Genomic DNA, 13,470 nt, shown 5'->3' on the forward strand with positions numbered 1-13,470 from the left:
ATTTAAAAAGTAATTTAAATGACAAAAGATCCTTACAGATTTTGAAACCTTCTTTGCAAAGTGCATTTCCTTTCGATTATCGCCTTTATAGAACTTTTTGGTTTCGAATAATTGAGTTTTAGGGATTTAAGTGTCCATGTATATTGTTATATTTATTGTGAGGGTAAATATTGATTTTCTGTCTTGCAAGTTTTACAAGTGCTGTTTGATGTAACAGATATACTGTTAAGTTAATATTTTTATGCACTACCTTTACAATAATTTCAAAATCTAATTTTTATTATATAAACTTTTACAAAACTTTTTGGTGTTTTTGCGCAAAGACGTTTTGAAGGATGCGAATTTGCAAAAACATGGCGGGAAAGTCTGACAAGTCAGCATGAATACAGGTACTGTTGTTATGTAAAATATTTCTGTTTTTTGCACCGTTAATTGACATCCCATTGCATTTCTAGACCTGAATTAGTTTTTAAGTTAGTTTAAATGTAGTTTTGAGAACTTTGTTGTGTAAATCCAGGTATAACACTAAATTTGCATATATGTACATGTTTCATATATATTATTGCCTATATTATATTTCAATAACTATATCAATGGTCTAATATTTGCCTTTTATTTATTACTGCCTTAAACCTGTTGATTGAGATTCAAACTCATCCTAAGCCTAAGTACCATGTGAACATGTGCCTGTATGGTTGTAGCTGGTATATATCCAGCCAACATACCATACGCATTACAAGCTACTGGTTCTTAATTTTTAGATTCCGTAATAACTTGTGACATGCTGAAGAAAATAACTGGTGAATTTGATGTGACAAGTATCATCAAGTTGAATGCAAATAAATTAGGTATGGATATATTGTGCTTCAGCATGTCTAGCAATCAGGCAATGAGAAATTGTTTGTAAACCATCACTCTATTGCTTTCCAGGTATTAAAGATCTTGGGATCATTGGCCAATGTTCTGGATTGATGTACCTGGATCTTTCGGAGAACAGAATATCTGACCTCAGGCCTCTCGGTAATATGCAACAAAGCTTTTTGGATTAAAGAAACATCTGATATCTGCTTGAAATGTTATTTAAAGAGTTGTGCAAGAACCTTGACATCTTTACCAAATAGCATGATTAGAACTGATACAGTTAATATAGCCTTGGCCTGAACTATATATTGCAGTTATTATATATTTATCGAGTATTATTTATTTTCATTAGAACAACTCAAAGATTTGACCACACTTGATATATCATGCAATACAGTTACGGACTTAGGTAAGAAACGTTACAGGCTGATAATTTTCCTTTGTCAAATGTTTGTCATTTAATACTACTCTTCATGGAAGTGTCACCCCAGTTGATTGGCTGGTAGCGTTATTAGCAGTACTATTTTTAACCAATAACTATAGCCCCAGATTTGACAATTAAGCAGTAGCGTAGCCAGCCTGACGATTTATTCCGCTATGCTAATATTCTGGTGATCATTGACTGTGAAAACAATAAATTTCTGAAGAAATGAATAATTATAATAACTCGAAATTTACATAGCAGGACAAAATCTCAGGCTGGCTATGCCACTGCAATTAAGACATCATTTAAAGATGCTACCATAGTGTTCAATGGTTATAATGGAAGCCATCCATATAACCATATTAGCATTGTACAGTCTAATGAGAGATAAGTGTCTTGCCAAGTCATGTATTTATGATTTTTTTTAGCTGGTCTGGAAGGATTGGAATCTCTTGAGACGCTAAATATATCAGGAAATCTAATAACAAGGTATTGTGACTTATTACCAATGATATCTTTAAGACCAGACTCTAGGAAGGTTCACAAAATGACACTTCATTTTTATAGTATTGACTCATTACAACCACTTGTCAATTTGAAATTTCTTGAATGCCTTCGGTTAGAAGATAGAGAAAGAAATATCTCCAATCCAGGTATGTTGAAAAAGAAATGGATATCTTTTGCATCTATGGTATCAGGATCCAGGAACAGGTACCATGTATAACAATTTGTTTGTTTTCTAGTTTGCCAAACGCTTCCCCAGTACAAGACTTCAATTTGTAAATATCTTCCAAATATCTCTATGCTTGACGGTACGTCCATACACTATTTCTATACTGCTTCTCTCTACCAGCATTGCTATATCCTGGTGAATTAGTCCTGCTACATGTTAATATTTGACCAGTGTTCATTCACTGTTTAAATGAATTTCTAAAGAAGTGAATTGAGGCCATTTAAGCGCAAACTACGGGCCCATGCAAGGACTAGTGAGTGATCAATTGTGTCCCTCACAATTGAAATATTCCATGAGTATTCTATGCATTGCCCTAGATTTTGCCCTTCCCTTTTCCTCCCTCTTGCTGGCCTTATAATAAATAATGGTATACATACACCAAAAGATTTGCAGAGCAAGACTATATTGTCAGGTTACCTACAACGTTTCTAACACAATAATTTATGGCGTACTAATCATTCTATGATGTTCATCAGGTGAAAGAACTTTAGGAGAAGGTGCTGAGGTGTTCAAAGTTTGTGATGATCTTAAAACAAAACTCACTGGTAATTTCTTGATATCTGTAATGATTCTTGTTAAAACATCATCACAACATTCATGGGATTTCTCTTCAGAATTGGAAGAAAAAGAGCTTGAGGAAGACAGCTTTGATTTTATAAGTGGTTTTTCAGATACTTTGGATAAGAAACAAAATGGTAATAAAGTTATGTAGTACTTCTACCGAGATACAATGAATTTTTTAATGTATCTTGATAAAAACAATTTACACTGTATTTGTTATACCGTTACAGCACTCTTAAATGAAGCAACAGAGAAAAAGATGGCCTGGTCTGCTGAACAACAATTTGAAGGTAAATTCTACACAATGTTGATCATCTTAGGATAACCCTGAGATTTCTTACTTCTGTAAGTAACAGACATAATGTGGGCCAGTGTTATTTCAACTTTCATACAAAGTAGTTGACTAACTCTGTTGAAACTTGAAAAGAGCTCAGAGAGTTTACTTATTGCTTCTTTTTAATAAAATGCTTAAAAATGTTACTTCATGTGGTAAAACGTGATACCAAATAAATAAATGGTAAAACTTAGTAATTAAAACTTAAAAGTAAAATTATGTAAATCTGGAAATGAAGGCGCATATTGTCAGCAAATGGGTTACTGTTTGCGCTATCCAATTTTGTTGCATACAAGATCGGACAGTTAACCCTAAGAGACCTGCTTCTTTTCAGATGTGTTAAAGCAGTGTCGGAGTCTAAATGAAGAAGCTGACAAAGCCATTTTGGATGCAAAAAATGCATTATGGGGTGCCTCAAAGGGTGATGTGTCTTGATTCATTGCATTTTATGATGACTACCATCATGTTTTGCTATTGAGTTTGACAAGCAAAAGTTATGCCTTGAAACAGGACATACATTTTCCAGAGAACATTGGCTGAAGCGAGCAAATGCTGTTATTCTCATTGTCAGTTAAAGCAACAAACAATATGAACAGGCTTTATGCATTCATTAGATGAATAACTAGATGAATATGTTCATAGTTGAATAACTAGATGAATATGTTCATAGTTGAATAACTAGATGAATATGAGACCAGCACGAACTGGACCAGTTTTACATGTGATCTTTCACAAGAGAAAACCTGAGTCAGACTCAAACATAGTCCTGAATTTATCTGATTTTAATCAATCTGTGAAAGTATCTTTGGTACTTCAATGATAGTTGTTCAAGGTTGATCATTAAATGGCTTCCGCTGTGTTGATAACTTGGTGAAATTGCTAATATAACAAATTATTTCTGTCCCATAAAGTCAATTCTATATTTCCTTTTCTTGCATATTTTCACTTATATTTGAAATAAGCAGTGTAAGGTTCTCCTTCTTTGCATGAAGCTCTTGAGAGAGTTCATTCATCTTGATGATTGATTTTCTCAAATCTTTGTTCTGTTCCAGGAATTCCTCAACTTTGTTATATGTGTCATCGATTTCTTTCAGCTGTTCCCCTTTCTTTTGTTTTGTGCCCGGTGATAAATCTTTGTCATCATCCTTATCGTCTATGGAACAAAAAAATCTCTCGTGATTTTCTAGAATACTATCATATTCACAAGCGTACACCAGATAATTTTTCCCATCTGTTGAAGGCACTAGCTTTATAGAAATGAGGTTGATTCTCATCCAGTAGTGTCTGCAATCAACTAACTTGTACAACATTGTAAATGCTAGTTCACATGAGTGATTTTTGCTGTGATTTTAGATGCAATTATCGTCTTTTGATAGATGTGATCAAATGAATAAGTTACTGAATAGGTTCAAAAAAGGACACTTATACAAAGTATTCATAACTATTCACTCGTTTGCATCTGTCAACAGAAGAAAATCACACTGAAAACTGACGAAATTGCAAGTGTGAACCGGTTTTCAAACACTCACCATTTCCACGAATACTGATTTCATCCTTTGACAGATTGAATACTGGATCTGTGAATTCTCTGCCCTTTGCCAAATTGAAATCCTCCATTATCTGTTCTGCTGTGGGAATTGGCGGGCGATGAGCGTATTCACGATTAAACGACATCTTTATAAAACAGCAATACGATTCTCAGTATTAATTTATCGTGAAAACACCTTAGAAAGTCTGAATTTCAGACAAATGTTATAATTAAAAAATAGTTTTTTTATTTAATTTCCTAGATTTTAGCCTTCAGACCAAAACATGCTTTGGTCAGATGTTTTCTGATTACTTCATTTTGTGTTCTAGTATAGTCTTCATTGTGAATGGTAATTAGCCTTTCTCACGATGACGTTTTGGGGTACTTTCAATTTTTTCAAACGGCTTTTAAAAGTTATAACAACATTAAAAGCAATTTTTTTAGAATCAACAGACCATTGGAGGAATAATTCCAGCCTAAAATTAAAGACTGTGGCCGTTATGAGGTCTCACGCTTGCGTTTTTGAGAAAAAGTACCCCAAAAATGGCGGCATATTCGTCATCGTGAGAAAGGCTAATTATGTTAATTATGGTAACAATAGTCTCAATTTTCGAAGGTAATTTGTTATTGTCGTAATAGGGTATTTTAAACAATAGTACAATGCATTGGTCAGACCGGAAGTTATTGAAATGACTTGCATAATACACCCTAGAGTCTCAAACCCAGACAAGTATAAATGCTTGCAAGCATAGAAGCTCATTGGATTCCAGGCTGAAAGTACAAGTAAATAAAAAACAAGCATGCCCGATCGTAGACCGTAAAATTTAATATCTTTGTGTCAATTTCTGCTGACACAGTGACACGAGCTATTGACAAAGCAGAGGTGTCAGGAATATAAATTCGAGTGGTTACCATATAAATGCAAGAAGGTATGTTGGCTTTCAAGCATTCAAAACAGCTTCTCCAAATGAAAATGACGCTACTTTTGCACCAGATATCTACAGTGGCAGCCTGTGGACTTATTCTCCTTCTCTGTTTGCAGCCAGGTAAGAAATTCAAGATGATCTTAGCAACGAACTCTTATGATATTCCGGTAGACTGACAATATCCCTCGAGTTATTATGTCTGTTGATTTCACTTTGCAAATCAGCTACTACATGGAGCTCTCGCGCACGCGACGAACATGTTTTCCTGTTCACTGAATATACTCATGGTTGAATTAAACACCTCGATCTATTATGTCGAATGATTGTGAAATACTGAAATAGTTTGGCAGAAGTGCAATGTTTGTATAATTAAGGTTTAGTTTAGGAATTTGTCTGGATAAAGTCATCGACAGCTAGCGATGTATAGGGATCGATTCAGCCTATTTTAACCGTGGTTTCCGTCATACAATGAACCTATTTGGTTTAATAAAAGGGTCAAACAAAACAGTTCAATATAAAACAGTATACAACAGTTCAAACATCGCACTTATTATGAGGCAAACGTAATTAAAGTTTAACAAAAAATTCAACAATTGATAATAAACTAACACATGAATGACATGATCTATTGTCTTTGCGCATGCGACATTTGACCTAGGTCTAGGAAGTAATGGTAAATAACTAGCTGTAAAGAACGCACTGAGCTATAATAAAGAACGAGGTTTATCTTGACAGTTCTAGTTACCACTATTCATAATACGTTGTTCTGGCTTTTTCTTGAAACTTTGCCAGGGATTTGGAAATTTTCCTGGAAAGTTTCCAATCACTTTTTTTTTCTAAATTCCTATTTAGGGTGTCCCAAAAAATGTCTCCGAAAAAAGCCTCTCTTAATATTGATTCAACTTGTTCTAGTATTTGTATAAATTAGTCAACAGTGGAATTCTACATCACTTTCCGATTGTGTTAATAATTAAACGAGACTATTGGAACAGGGAAAACGCGTCTCACAGTGAAAGTTTCTGTTTATTGGATATGAAAAAAGTTATGAGCGGTAATCGTTTTCGCATGTGGTCTGCTGTATTGAATTTGTGATTCGACCTGTATATTTTGCTGTTCGGTTCACACGCAAATCCGCATGATGGAAAGCGCGCATTTCAAGAAAAAAACACCGCACTTTGTCCACTTGTTTATCGTGGATGCTCTGTGTTGATATGATGAAGTATTATTATCTGTGATTATTTTCCAAGAGCAGACGAACTACGCTAGGACATGTCTCTCCTACAACACCAAATGAAAATATTTCGCAAGTCCCTGGCTCGAATTCGCTGTTCTGTTTCAACAGATTCATTGATTAATTAACAATAGACCTTATGCATAATGACGTAACAAGCCATGCACGCCTGCAGAGAATGCTGGTCTTATTGTAGTTGGTTACAATCTTCTTTATGACAGAAAGCCAATTGTTTAATTCTTTTTTGTATTCGATGTTTAGTATCGTCAGTACCGACTCTAACAAAATCAGGCGAACCAAAAAGTATTCTATTAACAAATAAATCATTTGAGTTCCAATGTACTGCAACGGGAACACCCAGTGAACTTGCTGGTGCTAAATTCACGTGGCGAGGACCAGATGACGTTTCTATCCCAGGAAATGATGATAAAGGAAATATCACAATGGAAAGTGGTAGGTGGTGTCGTGATAGGATGGCATTAAAGTTTAATTGCTTGAAATAAAGAAATCTGAAATAAAGAAATCTGAAACAAAGTTCGTAAAACAAAACAAAAAAGTTCCTAAAAAAAAGACATCTTGAGATAATTTGCAATATATCGTTCATACAAGACACATACAATTCATCTTCAGAAAACTATTTAGTAGTTTATGAATCCCAGTAAGACTGTTATGAATTTCTTTTTCAGGAGCTGAAAATGTGACAAGTATTTTAAGGGTATCAAAACCACCAGATTACCCACGTCCACCATCTTTGAAATATTTTATGTGTGAAGTAAATGGGATCCAACTGAGTTTTCCGGTCTACATTGTGAAAGGTTTGTCGATACATTTATTGACAGCAAAACATTTTGAAATCCTTTCTGTTGCAGGTATTCGGCCCACTCAAAAGCGTAGAGTTGGTTGTTACAACTTTTTTGCAATTTTGGCTGATAATTATCATCATTTAGTGAAAGAAAATAACATCCAAGCCACAACTAATCAACAATTCATCAGTTTTTTCACAAAATCATCATTTTATTAACGACGTCTTTACATATCACCTTTTCCAGACTTTTCCAGCAATTATTAAAAGATACATAATACGCTAGTTCGTATGGATGACCGAAGACAAGAACAGAATACACTGACGTTAACCTCAAATGTTTATGAGATATTTTATTTCATATACAGTATATTAAGTTATTATGTGCAATAAGTTGATACTTACGATCTTGTCTTTGTAGAGAAAGCAATTCCAAAGATACACCCAATTCAACTAAATCGCACAAGGCACAAAGAAACAGTTCTCGTGAAATGTGATGCATCATATGAAAATGAGAACAATGGAATAGCAAGAAAATTCAATGTTAATTTGAGCTGGTTAAAAGATGGCAAACTCCTTGCAAACAAAACAGTCGAATATAAAACTGGAAACCAGATTGTGAGCCTCAATCACACGGTAACAGTCAACGATCAAGAGGATACTGGAATTTACATTTGTCAGTCACAATTAGCCCTGAAAGATAAAACAGATTCAGTTACTGAATCTAAAAATTTTGAATTACGGAGTAAGTTATATTGTTAGAAACGTGTTCTACTTTTTCAGTACAAGTATATAAGACATATCAGAAATACACCAAAAAGAGGGTGTATTTGAGATCATTCGATACACTGTCTGAGAAGCCATAGTTTCAAATTTAAACTTAAAAGGGGTATTTATCTTTTCAAAGACCAGTATTTAAAGTGCACTAGTCACAGTCACTATCCTATGCTGAAAATCCAGCAGCAGTTTAGAAGTTAAGATTAACTAGAATTCCCGCAAAGAAAGTGTACTTCAAGTTCACTACACTGCACTCCTTATAGGTAGGTTTACTTTAAGGCATTATATATTTAGAAGCTTGGAAACCTTTGTTTGCAGTTGATTATAGAAAGCATAAAGTTGCATGAAACCCCGCTGTAAGAACAGTCTGAAGTTTAAAAGTCTTAATCCGTCTCATTTACCAGCTCTTCTGTATCTTAATGGTCCAAAAAAGAAAGCAGTGAAAGCTATTGTTGGCAGTGATTTTAAACTGCGCTGTGATGTCACTGATGTGCTTGGCTATCCTATAACCTATCAATGGCGTGATGAAGATTGTTTAATTGGTGTTGGAAAAAATTGCACAGGTAATATATTGATTTGAACTTACTACACTTTCTGCAAAGCATGTAAATAAACAAGTGTTACTTTATTAAGCGAAGAAATCTGTTGTTTTTTTATGAAGATCTTCGAATCAGACAGAAAAACAACTTCTTGTATATCGATGATATTGGCTATAAGGATCAAAAGAAATATACATGTGTGGGAAGTGTTGGTGGAAATCAATCTCTCAAACAAAATATCATTTTAAAAGGTAAGTTTTGTCACGAAAAGCCAAACATGACGAGAAACAATGCCCAAATTAGTTTCGAGGATATTTAAGGAATTCGGGATTCCCAGAAATTAGTCGATATCTAACGTCTTTGTATCAACATAGCTAGACTTCGTTTAATTTTCGTTGTTTTGTTCTTTTGATAAGGCCATGCAGCCAGTTTCACAAAAGCAGTTTTCATAATTTGAATTGTTCTGAACACGTTTCAGTCAAATCTGTTCTTGGCAACATTCTTTTGCCCCGAAAAGAAAATTCAGTGATGTTTACATTGTTTTCTTTTTTTTTGCTAGTTCAATCTTCACAAGGAACCCGTGCTCAGTTAACCAGACTCACAACTATACTTTTGATATGTATGTATACATTTTGTTTCCTCGAATGGTTGTAAGATGATAAATGAAACGTTTTCATCAAATTCCTTGCGGTTTACTCAGGGATTTGAGCATTGTCTTGACAACTCGATTGTCTTAACAATCTTTTAATTTTCACTAATTTTAATTTTATTAATTTTTACTAATGTTATATGCTATAGAATGACATAGACTTAGAAGACCATTCAATTATTATGTATGTCTGATATTTCTCTTTGAAAACAGAACTTTTCTTACGTTAACATGCATGCGTGGATAATAAAAGTAATTGGGAAGGGTATAACTTCATTAAGGGTACAGTGTAAGTAAAAGTTGGTACTTTAGTTCCATCTCTGTATCTATTACGTACTCTGTGTTAAGGGTACATACGGACGTCATAGAGGTATATACGGATAATCCGAGGTGTAGAATAGGATTATAACCTGCTTTGAATATATTGTTCTTCGCTGGAATTCCGATGTAAATTTTGAAGTCTTTTCTTATTGTTTGATTTTTCATAAATTTTAGCCGTCAAAAACTAAAGCATTTTATGTGCTAGTATTGTCGGTAATTGTGGTAATAATATATCGTCTTTATTTTGCATATTAATTACGTTCAATTGTCGTATTTCCGAGTTATGACTTTAAAACAATATATTTCTCAGATATTGTTGTACAAAGTTATGGATCGACTCAAATACATTCAAAGTTTCAATTCCCCAGTTGTTCAACGTAAGAACATGTGCAGTGCATTGCATTCAAGGGGTGGAAATACAAATAAATGAAAAAAATTCTGTTTTTGGTCGTTCTGTTAAATATCTTGATGCCAATTTCTGACGCGAGCGCTATTCACGAAAGTGGGGGTGTGGCATGCAGCAGGCTGCAAATTGTACTTGATAACAAACATTCAATATCATTTCAAGAAAGGCTGCTTGGTTTTCATGCATCGAATACGACCGTTTTAAAGGCAAAATGATGCTACTTTGGTTCAAAACATCTTCAATGGCAGCCTGTGGACTTCTTCTTCATCTCTCTTTGTCGCCAGGTAAGAAACTCAAGACGCACCTCTGTCAAAACGTAATATAATCATAGCTTCAAAAGAGCTTTACAGCGAGTCCGGTTCGATCAGAGCCTAAAAGCTGTCAGGGGTGCAATGCTTGTATTAAAGTGAAGTTGTCATATGTCACTGACTTACTTACCGTGACAGTTTATAAAGGTCTGGTCACAGTGGTCTAGTGGATGGCCTATCACTATAATGACAACGATTAAATGGTTTAGGATTGCTGTTCGCAAACACGAACTGTATGCTCATCATTACGAATTCCCTCCGGACGGCGTTTAAGCGAAACTTAATATCATTCATATGGCTATGCTTAGCCAGTTTAATCGTTTGTTTGTCATCCTATGCCTATGGTCATCCCTTGTTTACAAAGCTGTTTACCAACAAGCAATGTTGCGTTGTCAGTTTTGTTACAACGTTATTTTGCCTTTAACCACAGATAATATCGGTATTATACGCGGCACTATTCTGTCAAATGGAAAGGTCGTTCATATGATCCAGTTATGTTGCGGAATCTAATTCACCTGAAGATTCAACTATTGCTGAATTTCTTATACAATGATTAGGTTAGGTCAGTGAGGAAAGGTGAAACCACTTGTAATATAAACTAGTTTGAGAGTTGAGAAGACAAAAACGGCATAATACAGACTGCGGTTAAAGCAAAGTTTATAGAAATATTAACACTGTGTTGAATATTGTAACCGGATATTCGATCATATCGATGGACATAAATATACCGAACTAGGCAGTTAACAACTGCCTAAAATAGACAAAATACGAGGTCCTCAGGTCGAAACGTCGAGAAGTGTTTTGTCTATTTTAGGCAGTTGTTATACCACATTTGACGCTAAGTTGTTTCAAGACGCTGCCACGCTGCTCCCTGGTTATATTGGAATACACAGTACTAAGTTTACAATACACCGGAACTACTCTTCTTGCACGTTTACTTACAGCGTAGCGGGACAAAATCGTCAGGCTGGCTACGCAGCCTACGCCACTGTTTAGTTATGGTTATAAACCTTTCTTTTACTTCTGAACAACATTTCAAAGTTTGAAGCATAAATTTTGTGAAGCATGTAAAACTACGTCTGACTCTTTATTCTGTGCTTCTTTAGCGTTAACATGTTTTTCCTTCAATATGCTGATATCTGGCAAGCGAACTTGCAACACGCTTACACATGACTCATATCCCTGTAGCCTTCTCCGTCTCGGATGAAATGAGAATATCTCTTTACTCATCAGCATAATAGCCAGTTGTATAATTTTGTTTTGTATTGATGTCTAGCATTCTCAAAATTGGACTTGATAAAATCAGGGGAACCAAAGATAATTCTATTAACAAATAAACCATTTGAGTTCCAATGTACTGCAACGGGAACACCCAATGAACTTGCTGGTGCTACGATCACGTGGGACGGACCAGATGACGTTTCTATCCCAGGAAATGATGATAAAGGAAATATTACACTGGAATATGGTAAATGATGAAAAGATGGGACTCCAAAATTCCAAGCCTCTAGGTGTTTCGAATTTTGACTAGTTTTATGAATCACAATAAGACTATAAAAATAAATTAGCTTGCAGGTACACCATCACCATGTACGCAATTAAGTATTTAATATTGCAAAGTTTTTGATTTGTTAACTCGGGCCTTCATCAGTTAACGGACCGAAAGCTTTGCAATGTTAAACACTTGCGTGGTGTACCTACAAGCTAATTTATTCATATTGTGATATCACGATGCAAACTTACAAGAATATTATTCCAGTAAGACTATTATGAATTTATCTTTTAGGAACAGGAAGTGTCACAAGTATTTTAAGGGTATCAAAACCACCAGGTTTTTTAGGAAATCATCCAGCCTTAAAATTTTATACATGTAAATTAGAAAAAATATCAAAGCAATTGAACTATCATGTCTATTTTGTGGGAGGTACGTAAATCTATTTATTTCCTTTTATCACCATTATACTGTTCCACTTTTCAACACATCACCTCCCTACTTTTGAAGGACTTCAGATTACCTTCATAACCTTATATTTGAGATATTATTCAAACTTATGTTCAGGCAATTATAGTTTGTAATGTACTTACAATCTCCTGTGTATCTTTCGTATTTTGTAGAGAAAGCAGTACCAAAGATTCAACTAAATCAGACAAAGATCAAAGAAACAGTTCTTTTGAAATGTTATGCATCATATGAAAATGAAAACTTTGCAACAGCAGATAAATTCAGTGTTATTTTGAGCTGGATAAAAGATGGCAAACTCCTTGCAAAGAAAACAGTCCAATATGAAATTGGAAACCAGATTGTGAGCCTCAATCACACGGTAACAGTCAACGATCGTGAGGATACTGGAATTTACATTTGTCAGTCACAATTAGCCCTGAAAGATAAAACAGATTCAGTTACTGTATCTAAAAATTTTGAATTACGGAGTAAGTTATGATGTTATCATCTGCACATGCTCATCTGCATAATAGCCAGTTGTATCATTTTGTTTTGTATTCGATGTCTATAGAGTCGTCAGCATTGGACTTGATAAAATCAGGGGAACCAAAGATAATTCTATTAACAAATAAACCATTTGAGTTCCAATGTACTGCAACGGGAGCACCCAGTGAACTTGCTGGTGTTACAATCACGTGGGAAGGACCAGATGACGTTTCTATCCCAGGAAATGATGATAAAGGAGATATTACACTCGAATATGGTAAATGATGAAAAGATGAGACTCAAAACCGGCATTAATTAAAATTTCTAATTTATTCTTCCGCGTATGCATGGAAACACTTTTTGGTGAAAGCCTGTAGTATGGAGTTTGCTAAACATTGTACGAGGGCGATGCACCACCATTGTTCGTCTTAAAATTCCAAGCCTCTAGATTTAACGAATTTTGACTAGTTTTATGAATCACAATAAGACTATAAAAATAAATTAGCTTGCAGGTACACCATTACAATGTACGCAATTAGGGAATTTAATATTGCAAAGTTTTTGATTTGTTAACCCGGGCCTTCATCAGTTAACGGACCGAAAGCTTTGCAATGTTAAACACTTGCGTGGTGTACCTACAAG

At 34.8% G+C, this 13,470-nt stretch overlaps 3 protein-coding genes across 5 annotated transcripts; 2 read left to right on the forward strand and 1 right to left on the reverse strand.

Annotated features, from left to right (window-relative positions):
* Window positions 1-276: 276 nt before the first annotated feature.
* On the forward strand, window positions 277-3,405 carry LOC114529450 (leucine-rich repeat-containing protein 61-like). Of its 2 annotated transcripts, none has more exons than XM_028551260.1 (11): window positions 277-389; window positions 762-848; window positions 931-1,020; window positions 1,214-1,270; window positions 1,714-1,774; window positions 1,853-1,938; window positions 2,029-2,097; window positions 2,495-2,563; window positions 2,633-2,713; window positions 2,810-2,869; window positions 3,248-3,405. In XM_028551260.1, the coding sequence occupies exons 1-11, from the start codon at window positions 380-382 to the stop codon at window positions 3,346-3,348; spliced, it is 771 nt and encodes a 256-aa protein (XP_028407061.1). In that variant the 5' UTR covers window positions 277-379; the 3' UTR covers window positions 3,349-3,405. The 2 variants fall into 2 exon arrangements, with proteins under 2 accessions (XP_028407061.1, XP_028407062.1); XM_028551261.1 differs by having other exon boundaries at window positions 2,825-2,869.
* A 402-nt stretch (window positions 3,406-3,807) lies between these two features.
* On the reverse strand, window positions 3,808-4,608 carry LOC114529452. Its single transcript, XM_028551262.1, has 2 exons — window positions 4,443-4,608; window positions 3,808-4,066 (listed from the first exon to the last, which is right to left on the reverse strand). Exons 1-2 carry the CDS (start codon window positions 4,585-4,587, stop codon window positions 3,831-3,833), a joined length of 381 nt encoding a protein of 126 aa, XP_028407063.1. The 5' UTR covers window positions 4,588-4,608; the 3' UTR covers window positions 3,808-3,830.
* A 346-nt stretch (window positions 4,609-4,954) lies between these two features.
* LOC114529374 lies at window positions 4,955-9,805 on the forward strand. 2 transcript variants are annotated; one of them, XM_028551158.1, is made up of 7 exons: window positions 4,955-5,487; window positions 6,860-7,051; window positions 7,285-7,413; window positions 7,822-8,145; window positions 8,582-8,740; window positions 8,839-8,967; window positions 9,276-9,805. In XM_028551158.1, exons 1-7 carry the CDS (start codon window positions 5,361-5,363, stop codon window positions 9,368-9,370), a joined length of 1,155 nt encoding a protein of 384 aa, XP_028406959.1. In that variant the 5' UTR covers window positions 4,955-5,360; the 3' UTR covers window positions 9,371-9,805. The 2 variants fall into 2 exon arrangements, with proteins under 2 accessions (XP_028406959.1, XP_028406960.1); XM_028551159.1 differs by lacking the exon at window positions 8,839-8,967.
* The last annotated feature ends 3,665 nt before the right edge of the window (window positions 9,806-13,470 follow it).

This window comes from Dendronephthya gigantea, unplaced genomic scaffold, assembly GCF_004324835.1.
Source record: "Dendronephthya gigantea isolate DGI-Jeju-01 unplaced genomic scaffold, DenGig_1.0 000056F, whole genome shotgun sequence".
Taxonomy (NCBI): Eukaryota; Metazoa; Cnidaria; class Anthozoa; order Malacalcyonacea; family Nephtheidae; genus Dendronephthya; species Dendronephthya gigantea.

Bases quoted from the DNA above. Each gene is read 5' to 3' on its own strand.
- LOC114529450 (XM_028551260.1), top strand. The intron at 1,271-1,713 runs GTAAGAAACGTT...GATTTTTTTTAG, and splicing joins CAATACAGTTACGGACTTAG to CTGGTCTGGAAGGATTGGAA. The intron at 1,939-2,028 runs GTATGTTGAAAA...TTTGTTTTCTAG, and splicing joins AAGAAATATCTCCAATCCAG to TTTGCCAAACGCTTCCCCAG.
- LOC114529452 (XM_028551262.1), bottom strand. From the start codon at position 4,587: ATGTCGTTTAATCGTGAATACGCTCATCGCCCGCCAATTCCCACAGCA. The intron at 4,067-4,442 runs GTGAGTGTTTGA...TTTGTTCCATAG, and splicing joins AATCAGTATTCGTGGAAATG to ACGATAAGGATGATGACAAA.
- LOC114529374 (XM_028551158.1), top strand. From the start codon at position 5,361: ATGCAAGAAGGTATGTTGGCTTTCAAGCATTCAAAACAGCTTCTCCAA. The intron at 5,488-6,859 runs GTAAGAAATTCA...TTCGATGTTTAG, and splicing joins CCTTCTCTGTTTGCAGCCAG to TATCGTCAGTACCGACTCTA. The intron at 7,414-7,821 runs GTTTGTCGATAC...TTGTCTTTGTAG, and splicing joins TCCGGTCTACATTGTGAAAG to AGAAAGCAATTCCAAAGATA.